At 50.6% G+C, this 14,852-nt stretch overlaps 1 protein-coding gene across 3 annotated transcripts in view; it reads right to left on the reverse strand.

Moving 5' to 3' along the window:
• Positions 1 to 14,619, reverse strand: part of ZNF423 (zinc finger protein 423) — a 366,350-nt gene extending 351,731 nt beyond the window's left edge. The window contains exon 1 of one of the 3 annotated variants that reach the window (XM_057300143.2): positions 14,305 to 14,619. In XM_057300143.2, the coding sequence (XP_057156126.1) occupies positions 14,305 to 14,344 (40 nt within the window). In that variant the 5' untranslated portion in view covers positions 14,345 to 14,619. The remainder of the gene's footprint in view (positions 1 to 14,304) is intronic. The other 2 variants (XM_034940121.4, XM_034940120.4) reach the window with 2 other exon arrangements.
• Positions 14,620 to 14,852: the final 233 nt, after the last annotated feature.

The following is a 14,852-nucleotide window of genomic DNA, read 5'->3' on the forward strand; positions in this document are numbered from 1 at the left end:
ACTGCTGGTAAAAAAGAAAGCCTAAGGTCCCCACCTCAGCAGTCAAAAGCAAGTGTCAGGATTCCATGAGGTACTGCCCGTAACGTGCATAGCCCAGTGCCTGTATACAAGGGGTGCCCATTAGAGGCTAGCTACTCTTGGTGTTGTGATTCCATCCCTCAGGGACCAAATAAAAAATGCTACCTGCTCTTCCAGGCTTTACCTGATTCCCCTACCAAAGGGAATCCCCCGCAACTCTCTCACCCCTCCCACAGCCCTCAGCCCACACTTCTGTCCTAGGCTGCCTTGTCTGGTCTAGTGGTTAGGGTCTACTCCCCTCTCTGGCCTCCAGGCTTCCTGAGGACGTGGCCTCCTCTGCGTTCTCTCTGCATCTTCCTTGGAGCCTAGGCTGAGCCTCACCTGAGTCAGATGCTCAGGATTTACATGGAAGGATGGATGTGAAAGGGAAAGAAGGAGGGCAGACAACCAAAGGACTCACCAAGGGAAAGAAATGCCATATCTCCAAGCTCTATAGTGCAGTGACCCTTCAGAAGAAGAAAGAAAAATGGCCAGGTGCTGTGGCTCACGCCTGCAATCCCAGCACTTTGGGAGGCCCATGCGGGCGGATCACCTGAGGTCAGTAGCTCGAGACCAGCCTGGCCAACATAGCGAAACCCCGTCTCTACTAAAAATACATAAATTAGCCAGGCATGGGGGGCAGGCGCCTGTAATCCCAGCTACTCGGGAGGCTGAGGCAGGAGAATCACTTGAACCTGGGAGGCAGAGGTCACAGTGAACCGAGATCGAGATCGTGGCACTGCACTCCAGCCTGTGCGACAGAGGAAGAGAAGGGAAGGGAAGGGAGGGGAAAGGAGGGGAGGGGAAGGGAGGGGAGGGGAGGGGAAGGGAGGGGAGGGGAGGGGAAGGGAGGGGAGGGGAGGGGAGGAGAGGGGAGGGAAGGGAAGGGAAGGGAAGGGAAGGGAAGGGAAGGGAGAGAGACAGGAAGGAAGGAAGGAAGGAAGGAAGGAAGGAAGGAAGGAAGGAAGGAAGGAAGGCAGGCAGGCAGGCAGGCAGGCCCATAAACATAAAAGGCCAGGTGTGGTGGCTCGTACCTATAATCCCAACATTTTAGGAGGCGAAGGTGGAAGGATCACTTGAGCCCAAGAGTTTGAGACCAGCCTAGGCAACATAGCAAGGCCTCATATCTTGGGGGGGAAAAATAAAAGGCAACATCACTAATAATTAGGGAAGTGCAAATTTAAACAATGTGCCATTTTTTGCCTGCCAGATTGCCAAAAAGAAAACGGAAAGAGAAAAAGGCCGGGCGCCGTAGCTCACGCCTGTAATTCCAGCACTTTGGGAGCCCAAGGCAGGTGGATCACAAGGTCAAGAGATCGAGACCATCCTGGCCAACATGGTGAAACCCTATCTCCACTAAAAATAAAAATAAAAAATTAGCCGGGCATACTGGCATGTGCCTCTAGTCCCAGCTACTCGGGAGGCTGAGGCAGGAGAATCACTTGAACCCGGGAGGCGGAGGTTGCAGTGAGGCAAGATCACGCCATTGCACTCCAGCCTGGCAACAGAGCAAGACTCCGTCTCAAAAAAAGGAAAAAGCAAAAACAAAACATCATCACATACGGGCAAGGATTAGGAGAAATGTGCATTCATGCCCTATTATTGAAGGGTAAATTGGTACAGACTTTGTGGAAGGCAATTTGGAAATATTTATCAGATTTTTCGAGTGAATACCCTTTGACCCAACAATTTCACTTCTAGGAATCCAGCCAAAGAAACACTCAAACAAGAACACAAAGGTTATAAATGAGGATACTCCCTGCATCATCATTTAAAACAGCAAAAAACTGGAAGCAACTAAATGTTCACCAATGGAAGACTGTAAATAAAGTCCGGTGCAACGATTCTGTAGACCTCCTTATGGCTATTAACATGGAACAGATTTATATACTCTAGGTGCTATCTCCTAGACAAATGGTTCCTAACCCTGGCTGCACATTCCAATTACCCCCATCCTCAGAGATTCTGGATTATTTCATCTATAGTGGAGCCCAGGTAATGTTATTTTTTAAGTGCCTAGGATGATACTGATGTGCAACTAACCAAGATTGGAAACTTAACTCATGTAGCTAACCCTACTAGTTCTATCCTATTTCATAGAAAACTGAGAAACTAGGAAAACATAGAAAACTAGGAAACTGAGGCCCATAGAAGGAACTGTCTTGCCCAAAGTCAGAGTATGTTTCCTCCAACCCCCTCCCCTCCCCAAGGAGAGAAATGAAGGAATCTTGACTCAGACCTTCAGGGAGAATGGGGTCTTTCTTTTCTATTCTGAGTGATTGGCAGGTTCCCTACCAACACATCCCATTTCCCCCTCCCACCCACTTAGCTGGCCCCACCCCTCACTCCTAGTGCTGTTCCTAGGGCAGACCACCCCCCCTCCAAAGATGAAGAGGGTCCCAAGGCCACTTAATGGTGGCTGATCCCTGGCCAGGATCGAGCTGGTCAAATGTGTTTATTCTGAGCCATGGCAATGATGTAGCAGGATGAGCGTCACAGGCAGGATGGCAAGGTTATTGAGTTGAACATTCTGTTTTATTTAAAATTAAGTCCACGCACAGAGGCTTATGCCTGTAATCTCAACATTCTGAGAGCCCGAGGTGGGAGAATCGTTTGAGACCAGGCTAAACAACACATGAAGAACTCCATCTGTTAAAAAAAAAAAAAAAAAAAAGAGGCGGACATGGTGATTCGCACCTATAGTCCCAGCAACTCAGGAGGCTAAGGAAGGAGGATAGCTTGAGCCCAGGAGTTTGAGGTGGCAGTGAGCTATGATAACATCAATGTACTCCAGCCTGGGTAGCAGAGCAAGATCCAAACTTCAAGAAAATAAATAATTAAAATTAAATTAGTACAAAAATCTCACATTGCTTTTATCATTTTAAAAGCAATGTTTTACAAGCCTAACACAATCCATGACACAAAGCTCTCGATAAACAGCAGCTGCAATCTCACAGCACAATGTACCCTGAGTATGAAGGAGAACGGGCATCAGCCTCTCCCAGCCAGGTGTCCTGCAGCTCCCACCTCCTCATCAGGAACAGAGGCTGGGGCAGCGGGAGGGGCCCACAAAGACTGACTCTCCCGGTGAACCCAAGTCCTGCAAAGGCCTGTGCTCCCTCTCAGTTCACCCACTCACTTATCCACTCATCACTTATGAATCCATTTACTCATCGAGTCATTTACTCACTAGTCACTCATTCATTCATTCACTTGTTCACCCATTCATATTTATTCCCCATTCATATTTATTCCTTCAACAATTCACACATTCACTCATTCATTTAAGAAATATTGGCGAGGCCCTGTGGCTCACGCCTGTAATCCCAGCACTCTGGGAGGCTGAGAAGGGTGTACACCTGAGGTCGGGAGATCAAGTCCAGCCTGGCCAAATGGAGAAACCCTGTCTCTACTAAAAATACAAAATTAGCCACGTGTGGTGGCACATGCCTGTAATCCCAGCTACTCATGAGGCTGAGGCAGGAGAATCATTTGAACCCAGGAGGCTGAGGTTGCAGTGAGCAGAGTTTGCGCCATTGCACTCAAGCCTGGGCATCAAGAGCGAAACTCCATCTCAAAAAAAAAAAAAAAAAAAAATCTTTTAGACATAATGACCCAGAAGATTGAGGCCAGATTTTTTTGTTTGTTTGTGTTTTTTGGGGTTTTTTGTTTGTTTGTTTTTGTTTTAAGACGGAGTCTTGCTCTGTCACCCAGGCTGGAGTGCAGTGGGTTCCAGCGATTCTCCTGCCTCAGCCTCCTGGGTAGCTGAGATTACAGGCGCATGCCACCACGCCTGGCTATTTTTTTTATTTTTAGTGGAGACAGGGTTTCACCATGTTGGCCAGGCTGGTCTCAAACTCCTGATCTCAGGTGATCTGCCCGCCTTAGCCTCCCAAAATGCTGGAATTACAGGTGTGAGCCACTGCGCCCAGCAATTTTTTTTTTTAATGGATGAGAGGTTTTTTGTTTTAATGTTGCCCAGGTTGAACTCGAACACGTAGCCTCGCCTTCTTATGCACCGGGACAACAGTTCTGAGCCACCACGGCTCCCATTTTTGTTTTGTTTTGTTTTGTTCTGTTTTGTTTTGTTTTGAGAAAGGGTCTCACTCTGTCACCCAGGCTGGAACACAGTGGCACGATCATGGCTCACCACAGCCTCAACCTTCCGGGCTCAGGTGATTCTCCCACCTTAGCCTCCTAAGTAGCTGGGACTACAGGCTCCTGCCACCACACCCTCCTAATTTTTTTTTTATTTTTTGTAGAGAGGTGGTTTCGCCATGTTGCCCAGGCTGGTCTCGAACTCCTGAGCTCAAGCAATTCACCTGCCTCGGTTTCTCAAAGTGTTGGGATTACAGGCATAAGCCACCACTGCACCCAGCCAAGGCCATTTCTGAATGAGCATGGAGCCCTGGAAGCCCAGTGGGCTGCTGGCATCCCATACATGAGACCCTTCCCCTGAGAAAGGCAGGACATGGGGCTGCTGGAGGGACTGGGGATTTGAGCTATTCACTGTGGCCCCAGGAGGTGGAACCAGGACCAACACAGAGAGGAGACTGCAGCTTCATGTGTGAAATTCAAGCTAAAAAGCCACGGATGAGGCCGAGGCAGGTGGATTACCTGAGGTTAGGAGTTCGAGACCAGCCTGGCCAACATGGTGAAACTCCATCTCTAATAAAAACACAAAAATTAGCCAGGCCTGGTGGCACATGCCTGTAATCCCAGCTACTCGGGAGGCTGAGGCAGGAATTGCTTGAGCCTGGGAGGTGGGGGCTGCAATGAGCCAAGATCGTGCCACTGCACTCCAGCCTGGCTGACAGAGCAAGACTCTGTCTCAAAAAAAAAAAAAAAAAAAAAAAGGCATAGATATGCCACAGAGGTAGTGAGCGCCCTGCGAGTGAAAGTGTGTACGTCCAGGCTGGATGAAACCAAGGTTGCCAGAAACACACCCAAAGAAGTGTAAATGAAGTGACCTCCAAGGTTCCTTTTCAACCTGTGTTTTTCAGGATTCGGAGAGGTTCAAAGGCAAAAACAGTGAATCTTCCCAACATGTGTGTCTGGCCCCTGGCTGGCCAGTGTCTCCCTAAGGGGCACAGGGCATCTGCAGGGGCTGTCCTGGGCACTGAGAACCCGTGCACTGCTTGCTGCTCCCCAGAGACCCCAGCACTCTCTGTGGCCTCCACCCCAGAGACAGAAGCCTGCCTCCTCTTTCCATCTCCCCACTTCAGGGCACCTGCTTCTCCTCCCTCCCCCTCTCCCTGGGGACCCTCAGGAGCTGATGATTGTCTCTCCTCTCTCCAAGTTCAAAACTGCAGCCACAGGGGGTGAGGGACAAAGCCACATCTCTTGTTCAGGAACCAAAAATATACTCTATATTGCTGGTGGCTCCAAGGTTCTGCAGCCTCCAGGCCAAGGAGGTCCCCCTGCCCAGTCTTCCAGCCTGAATGTGCAGTCATACCAACCCAGCTGCCCTCTCCAGCCATGCCCACCTCCCTAACTAAGCCCAGATGGTCATCACTCTGCCTTCAGGCAGGTAAAATTCAGTGCAACAGGAGTTAAGTGAACAGTATGTTTTATTTAATTAGGATCAACAGAAGAGATAAACCTCACAGCAGGATAGGGAATGACAACACTGCAAAAAATAATTCATGCCCAGGTAACGAAAGGGCAAATTTCAATTACAGAGAAAACAGGGGGAGAAAAAGTTTCCAAGCACCTCCAAGGAGCGAGGCAGTGAAGAGTTTGCAAAGCCTAGACCTGTGGGCCCAAGATGGTCTAGAAAGCAAGGCAATCAAGTGGACAAAACAGCCATTCTTCTCTCTCCTAGTCATAGACAAACTGGCCTAAGTGTGCAGGACTGGGTAGGCCGAGGGAGCTGAGTCCTGGCAGGCAGGCATAGGGGCCACAAGGGATCTGCCAGGGCCACTGGGCAAGCTCGCAACCCACCAGGCACAGTCTCAAAAGAATGCTGTCCCCACAAGGAGACAAAACAAATATTCTAATCCTAATAATGGTCATCAGATCACTCAGCAAGTCCTTATTAGCACCCCACCTGCCCTTTCCCCCAGCCCTGATGGAACCCTAGTCTTATGCCCTGCCCTAGCCTTGGACAATCCAATCTCACCTCTTACACTAGAACAAGGCAAAGAACATACCCCCCCGCCCCCCGCCGGGAGAATGGCCTCATCTTCTAAGCCTCTGTTTCTCATGCTTACCCTGGAAATGGGAGGCTGGCCTCGATGACCTCCTCTGGGGTGGTGGGCTGCAGATCCCTAATCCACCATCATTTGGGTGCCAACTATAAATGAAAAATTTATGGTGGTGACAGCCCGACAACAATGTGTATGTACTTAATGCCTCTGAAAAATGGTTAAGATGGGCCATGCAAGGTGCCTCATGCCTGTAATCCCAGCATTTTGGGAGGTCGAGGCAGGAGGATTCCCTGAAGCCTGGCATTCAAGACCAGCCTGGGCAGCATAGACCCATCTCTACAAATAATAAAATTAAGAAATTAGCCTGTAGTTCTAGCTACTCGGGAGACTGAGGTGAGAGGACTGCTTGAGCCCAGGAGTTCAAGGCTGCAGTGAACTACGATCACGTCACTGCACTCCAGCCTGGGGGACAGAGCAAGATCCTGTCTGTAAAAAAAGGAAAAAAAAAATGGTTAAGATGGTAAATTTTAAGTTACGTATATTTTATCAAAATTGCTTAAAAGCAGGAGTTGGGGGATGAAGAGATCTAAGCCCCTCCTCAGACCAGCCAGGTGAGCATCTGCAGGACCTGGGCCCAGGAATATGCAATTTAACCAGCTTTATTGTAGGTGACGGTGATAGGCATGACAGCTGGGGATCCACTCATCTGTATGAAGCCACCCTTTCCCCAAACAAAGGCTCCCCAGCATAATGCTTGAATTACCTCAAAAAATACTTCCTCTGCAAATGAATATTCAAAACAGTGAGTTCTCCAACTTTCATAGCACAAGCAAATCTTTTTCTGTATGGGTTCTCCCTCCAAAACAAACCCTCGAGAAGCACAAGCATAACCCAGGCCTCTCTCTCTCCCGGCCCCTGGTCCCTGCTCCGAAGGTGACATCAGCCCCAGCACCCCCATTATCTGGGAGAGGGAAATTGCTGTTAAATTAGCACATCCACAGAGCCCCATTTTATATCCCAATTCAGAAGATGACATGAACATCTGCTTTCACTTCAAGACATTAATTTTCAATTATTGGAGAAAAACAAAATTAGTCCTGACAAATTGCTGGCGAATACAGGCTCTTGTCTGGTGGTTCATAATAATAACTTCGGGGGCCCACAATTAGTGTCTCGGACGGAGTTTCCTGATGGATCCCTGTCATCTGGAGGCAGTGGCAGCAGGGCAGCACCTCGCACCGCAGTGTATCAGGCAGGAGGATGCTCCAACAACCCGCAGCTCGAAGGTCACTGCTTCTTGGATGACCAGGTTTAGAGAACTAAGGAATTAGGGTTTCCTCTTTCTGGGGAAGGCAGGGAGGGACAGAAGATAGGGGGCAGGCATCTAAAAAATATCCACCTTAACCATATTCAGCTTTGAATATTTTTCAAGGTTTTCTCCTCCTGTTCATAGCAAGATTTTGCACACTTAGACGGGAATGCAAATCACTCCTGAGTCCTTAGTGGGCACACTGGGATCACCTGATAGGATCGCCTTATGATTGGAGTTTGCCATCTGCAAAGGGAGAAGGACAGATGACATGATTTTCTTATGAGACCCCTTCTACCCTTCTACATGACGTCATTCAGGATCCCAAATCCAGAACTCAATGGCTCCAGCCTCTGAGATACAAATGCCTATAAATCTTCTGTAAGAAAAAACTGTTTGCCAGGGTCCCATCGACCCAGAACCTGGTTCAGCCCAGGTTGTAGTCTCCACAAAAAAAAGAAAGAAAGAAAACTCTGAATTTGCCAACCTCAATGACCCCAAATCCAGAGAACAACCCACTTGATAAGAGATTATCAACACTGCAATCTCATTTGATGGGTTTTTATGTATCTTGGCTGCTTTAGTCACTATATCAATAAGAAGCCACTGAAATGTGAATGAGTTGAAGAATTCGGAGATAATGATGTGGTCGCCTTTGAATTTGACTTGTCACAATTGAAACCAGAGTGTGTTTGCCTAGCTAGGATGTTCAGATTCTTGAGGGGAGTGAGGCAAGAGGGAGGGGAGGTAAACAGAGGGAGGCAGGTTAAAAAAGAAAGAAAACGAAACAACAACCACAACAACAAAGGGAAATTATATCTTTAAAAAGAGAATGAAAGACATTGTTACCTCCAAAGTCAACTTGGTAACTGAGCTCCGACATTGTGTAATTGACTTTGCAAGTAGAACAACAGCAACGTAACAAAGAAAATGTCAGTGTTTTCACAGCACCAATCTATAACGCTGGGAGGCCGTCCCGCTGTCAGCGAGGGCTGACAATACAATAGCTTTCAAAGGGATATTACCATCATGCTTTTATTCCTGACATCAATCAAGACAAAGAGAATCCTTTTCACAAGACATTAAAAATCAAACCTTTGTGCAAGAAGATAGGTAAAACAGCATTCTCCTTAAAGACAGCCACATGGAGCAATCAGCTAATTGGCGCTCCTTGAAAGCGGTAAAGTATTTTTATTTACTGAGTGTACAACCCCAATCGTTGGCTGCCACCGATCCTGGCAGGTAAGCTATGAATCAAAAGTTTCCATCAGCATTTCCTCACTCACTTCACCCTGCCTCTCCCACAGTAGGCTGAGGGAGCTGACAGCCAGCCCCAAAAACTTCAAGTGGGATGTAACCAATCCAGGCTCAATTCATCCATTTTGGGTGGGAAACTTCTCTGATTACCCACTAACATGTCCATGCACAAGATGCCCTTGCAAGCTGATGGGAATTTGCAGAAATTGTCAAATTCTCCAACCACAGTGTATCGGGGTTTTCCTGGCTACCCAAATAATGGGGACCCCACTAACAGTTTTCAAGGTATTCTACTGTAATCAACCTAGACTCACAGATACGAAGGAACCCTGATATCTTCTGCAAATGTTTTCAAGACATGAAGATAATACTCTTTGCAAACACCAGCGTGCCGTGGACAAGGCTGGGCTTTGCTTCAGCCAGTGGCCAGGAAAGGCAAGTCCATCCTAACCTATGTCAAAGAGTGAACTAAACCCACCCACCACCTTGGCAAAAACGATGGGGTCATCAGGAAATCCAGCCATCCTCTGCCTGCTTACTTTCGAGACAGTTTCAGATGCCTGCATGTCAGAAGTTGTTGACACTTACAGAAAACTGCAAGTCCAGAAGCAGGAAGTTAGAGAGCCTCATGTTTCAAAGAGGTCATTTCCCAGACACTTTCCAAGCCACTGACATCTCACAGCCTTCCAACCTTCCAAGATGCCATGTCCCCACATGCAGTCCAGGCTTGACAGAGCCACTGGTCTAGGTGGTCACAAGTCTCAGACCATTGTTGAGGAGGAGTGGGAGCAAGAACTTTCTCTGCAGGAGGGCTGTCGGGAACTCAGAGCCGAAAGGCTCTGTGACTTGCCCCTTTGGTACCCTACAGACCATCTGCCACAAAGTCCAGTCACTCAAAGACAGGGAAAGCACTCTCAGCATCTGCGGCAGAAAAGGATGTTTTTACTTTTCAGCTATAATGGGATACCGTTGTTTTATTTTTAAACAGAATTTGAACAGGTGCCGTTCACTTCACTAGAGAATGGACAGAAATTTTGAAAGAAGAGGGAACTGGTCCTAACACTGCCTTGAAAAAGCATATACTCCCACCACCACCACCTAAATCAGCCTTTTTCAAAGAGCCAGGGAGCATGTCTGCACCATCAGCCTCAGTGGTAGGTTCCTTTCGTTTACACATCCAAATGAACAGTTAAGAGAAATCAATGCATCTAATTGCCAGACTATTAAATCCTACATCAGGGGAAGAATTCCACAGCCACTAGCTTAAGAGTTGGCTACCGATATAGCAATTATTGCAACTTTCTATTAGATTGAACCAGATCCCCAGCCTTTCGTCTCCAGCTAGGAACGCTGTACTCAAGTGCTCCAGTTTCCTGCCTTCCTGGTTCCTCCTCCTCCTCCTCCTCTGTTAACACACTGTAGCATGCCACAACATTGCCAGGGCTGGCTGCTTCTTCTGAATTACTTTATGACTGTAAAGTCACCCGCATTTTGCACCTTTCATTATGAATGCACGCTAGGCACCTCATGGTTAACCGTTTAGCAGGATTCCCCTGCCAGAGGCACATAGTTATCTTATTTTATTGCTTATTAAGTTTTTGCAAGGAAACAGGTGTAAGAATCTAAACAGCAATTACTAGACGTAAAGGATGTTTTCTAGAATGAAACAGGCCCTTCCAAAGCTGGGAATCGATAACTTAATTGAGGAGGGGGGATTAAATATTAGGATTAAATGTTAGCTACCCCACTCCACATAGAAAGCTAAAGACCCTATAAAGGATTTGTTTTGCCCTTCCTACAAGATCATGTACATTTAGCCAAACAAATCTCGACAATTTATACTTGTACGTGGTCTCAGCTGAATCGAGAAACCTGTAACCTCAGAAACGCCTCTATTTATTACATCTCAATTATTTCCATGGAAACACGCACAGTGTTCCCAAGTCCCTAGACCACCAAATTTATAAGATGGACTTAGAGGAGCTACACGCTGGCAGAAGAGGAAGACAAAGAAGGGGAAGGGAGTGCCGAGAAGTCACTGGGGGTACTTTGGGACGTTGGGGTGGGCGGGTGTATGGACATAGCCTGAGCGCTAATTAATATTAAGAACTGTAATTAACAGGCAGTTGCTAGAGAGAGAAAACTGACAGTATTAAAATTATTCAAAAGTTTTAAGCTAAGGCAAGGGAAAAGATGTATCAATTTTCTCTATAAATGAAGAGGCTGTTGCATGGATCTGAGAAAGCCATGGGGTGAAAGGGGACAGGCCTCCTTAATGTTGAGTGACAGAGAGAACTGCAGTGGTAATCGTTAACCAAACCACCTGATATCATCGGCCGAAATAACATCAGTGAGCATGATGAGAACAGCCCGGGAAAATGAGGCCAAAATTATCAAAGAGAACAAATCACTGCAACCACCACACCATACCACACCACCAGGAAACAAAAAAGGGGAGAAAGGTGTAGGGAGGGAAAATCGGTCAGAAAAATGTGACTTTTATAACACTCCCGGCTTCAGGGTTTTTTTTTTTTAATAAAATTACAAGGCTTCTGAAAACCAATGAGGCTATTCTCCCCCCTCCCCTACTGCCCCAACCCCCTTCCCTATTTACTAGGTGTCCTCCCTGTGAGCTGGGTTTTCCAAAGAAGGGCAAACACACTGCGGGGACAAGTGACCCCACTCCAGAAGGGAGGTTGTGTCCGTGAGTGGGAAGTGAGACCACCCCAGCCCCCAGAGGCCAGTTTTATTTTCAAAGCAGCAATGCCTGTGCTTTCAAATCACACTTTCTGAGCATCCATTCGAAATTGTTGTATTTCTGTCTTTCCTTCCTGCTATGGGCTTTCACATTTCCGAGATCAATTACAAATTACAGTCAAGCGACTTTCACAGCAGAATGTTCGGGGCCGGGGAAGTCCACAAAGCCTCTACATTAGCCCTGACACACAGCAGTGGAGGCAAAATAAAATAAAATAAAATGTAAAAGACACCGCTGTTCCTTAAGAAGCACTTTCAAGCATCTTTAAAGGTGAAGACCTTGTCGTTTCAAACACTTGGTGTGGAGCTGTCCACACTCAAGCACACACTTTTGAATATTGCTTAAGAGAAGGGGCGGGGCGGGGGGGAGCAGTTCTTGAAAAGCAATAAATCCCTCACCTGCTGGAACTCTTATCTATCCAAATTATCTTCTCTCTTAATTCCTCCCTTGATAAGTGGCCACATCTCCACCCTCTTCACCCCAGTAAACAGAATAAAAGGTAAAATGGTGAGAGACAAGGGTTGTAGCTGCTTTTGGAAAATGCAAAAAGCCATGGGAAGAATCAGGGGGTCTCTGACTCTGCGGACAGAAAGGCTCTGTGTGGCTGATATTTACAACACCGAGTCTCGAAATGCCTCCACTGGTCTCCTGTTCACCTTGCTGCCTTTCTCCTACCAACCTGCTTGAACTGTCTGCTACATATACACACATATACATTTGAGAGAGGCACTCACTAAAAATCATTTCAAGGCTCATTTCATGAAAGGCTGAAGACCAATTCTTGAGTCTTTCTCAGAGATCCACAGAGTGGTTTTAGAACTCGGTTCAAGCAACTTTGAAACACCCACCCATCTGTTCACTGCAAACTGCTCTCCTTTTGCTTTCTGGGTCTCGCCGTCTAACGTAAGGAGGTTTGGAGAAGTGGATTGGAAGTCTAGGTAAGCAAGCTTTGCAAACTCAAAATCAACTGCCTGAGTTAAATAAAACTGTTTTTCCAACCAGAAATTCCAATTCCACATTTTCTTCTGGGTCGCCTCTTAAGTGGCTCCTGAAGGAGTGAGCAGTGAGCCAGGGAAAGAGAAAAGAAATCCAGTATTATTTCAAGCCGTACAGCCCTTCCATCAGCAAAAGAGAAACATCCACCCTTCTTTCCCGTCCTCTTCTTGGAGTCTCTCTTCTGGTTTCCCTGTCCCCCAGTCAGAACACCCTCTGAACCCCCAGTTCTGTGGAGCAGGCCAGGCTGTCCCGGATTGGGAGACCAGCCAGGGTGAGGCGAACAAGACCAACTTCTCTCAGGGAAAAGGAGGAGTAGGAACGGGCCGGGCGCTCCGTTTGGACTCAGTTGGTCTCCCTCTAATATGACGGGGAGGATCTCTGCTGGGCCGGGGGCAGTCCCTCCGGGGACTTCAGGAGGACAGAACTGACGAGTGTCTCAAGATCCTCCTTGCCAGATTCAGTTCCAGCCATTCCAGCCAGGCGCAAGGCTGGCAGGAAGGGAGCGGGGCCCCAGCGCCTTCCCGCGCAGGCCTCCAGGAAATGAACTTTTCAGAGCAGAACTGGGCTCAGGCCAGAGGTCATCAGGGGAGCTGGGAGAAGACAAGGGCCTGGGGGCTTTTGGCTCGGTAGACTTAGCCGCTCTCATCGTTCCCCCCTTCCTCGATCATCTCCCATCTCACAGCCGAGCGCCCGGGCACCCAACCGAGGGGCTAGAATCGGGACAAAGCAGCAGGCAAGGCCTGGAAAGGCCAGCCGCGGGGAGAGGAGGCCAGGGGAGGGGCTCCGCTGCCGGCGCGCGGCCTTTCCCCGGGGCCTCTACTCTCCAGGGGTCCCCTCGAGCTGGGGGCCCTCGCTGGAAATAGAAAGCAAAGCGTGGAGACGAAGGGATGGGTGTGTGTATCTATATATCTGCAGCTCCCCACAAACGCGCGCACCCCGGGGAGCCGGCACAGAAAGCCGGCCTGGGTGTCGAGGGTGCCGGTGCCCGGGGTCAGATCCGGGGCGCCCTCCGCGGAGGGGCGCGCACCGCGGCCGCTGAGCTCCCCTGAGGACCCGCGTCCCGCCGGCGCCGTGCAGACAATGAACTCCTGGCGGAGGCTCCCTGCCCGGTGGGCCTCGGTGGAGGAGGCAGGAAGTTCAGGGGCCCGGGCCGGGAGAAGGCCTGGGCAGGGGCGGGAGGGGGCGCCTGGCGGCCGGGGCGAGGGCGCGGCGCCCGGGGCGCTCGCCGACAGCGCCCGCCGCTCCCCGCGTCCTCGGGCGACCAGGCAGGGGCCAAAGAGAGCCAGCGAGGCCCGGGGCCAGCGAGGAGCGGTCGGCCTGCCGGGCGCCCGTCCTCGCCGCCTCTTCCTTCCTCCTGTCGCCCGCCCGCCGCCGCCGAGATTCGCAATCCCCGCCAAGTCGGGCCCGCACCCCTTGATTGGCCACACGGGTCCGGGCCCCGCACGGAGGGAGCGGCAAGGGCCCTTTAGCGGCGCCCCCAGGCCTGGGTCCCCCACGGGCGACGGCGCCGGGTCCGGGCAGGGAGGGTGTCCGCGGCGTACCCCCTCCGCCGCCGCCGCCGCCGCCGCCTCCGCCTCCTGCTCCCGGCTTCCTCCTCCCCCTCCTCCGCCTCCGCCTCCGCCTCCGCCTCCTCTGCCGCCTCCTCCTCCTCCTCTCGGCTCGCTCGCGCGGGTCCCCGGCCGCCCGCCCGCTCGCCGGTCCCTCCTCCCTCGCTCCCTCGCTCCCTCCCTCCTCGCTCGCTCGCTCGCTCGCGCCTCCGCCGGGCCTCGCTCGCTCACCTTTCACCGAGCGCGGCTTCGCCTGCTTCCGCCTGGACATGTCCGGGGCTCCGGGCGCTCCGTCGCCCTCCGCAGCCGGCTCCCCCCGCCGCCCCCCGCCGCTCCGGGCAGCCCTTCTCCCCCTTCTCCTCCGCCTGTCTCTTGGAAACTTTTTTTTTTGCAGCCCGGTTGGCGGCTGTGGGGAGCGGACCGCAGGTCCGGGGCGGCCTCCCTTGGGGGGGCGGCCCGGGCCGGCCGAGGCCGCTCGAAGGCGGGGGGAGGCCCGGGGGGCGCGCCGGGGCCCTGCCTGTTGCAATGCGGCAGTCCGGGGCTCCCGATCCAAGCGGCGGTCCCAGCGGCGCGGGGAGTCCGGAGGCCACTCGGCCGAGCCGAGTTATGCAAAAAAAAAAAAAAAAAAAAAAAAAAAAAGCCGCCCCCCTCCTCCTCCCAACCCCCCGCCGGCCCCCGGCCCCTGCGGCCCCCTCCTTCCCTCCCCCACCCTACCGCCACCCTCACCCTCCTCCTCCTTCTCCTCCTCCTCCGCCCCTTGCCGGATTTTTGTGCAAAGT

This window comes from Pan paniscus, chromosome 18 (assembly GCF_029289425.2).
Source record: "Pan paniscus chromosome 18, NHGRI_mPanPan1-v2.0_pri, whole genome shotgun sequence".
Lineage (NCBI taxonomy): Eukaryota > Metazoa > Chordata > Mammalia > Primates > Hominidae > Pan > Pan paniscus.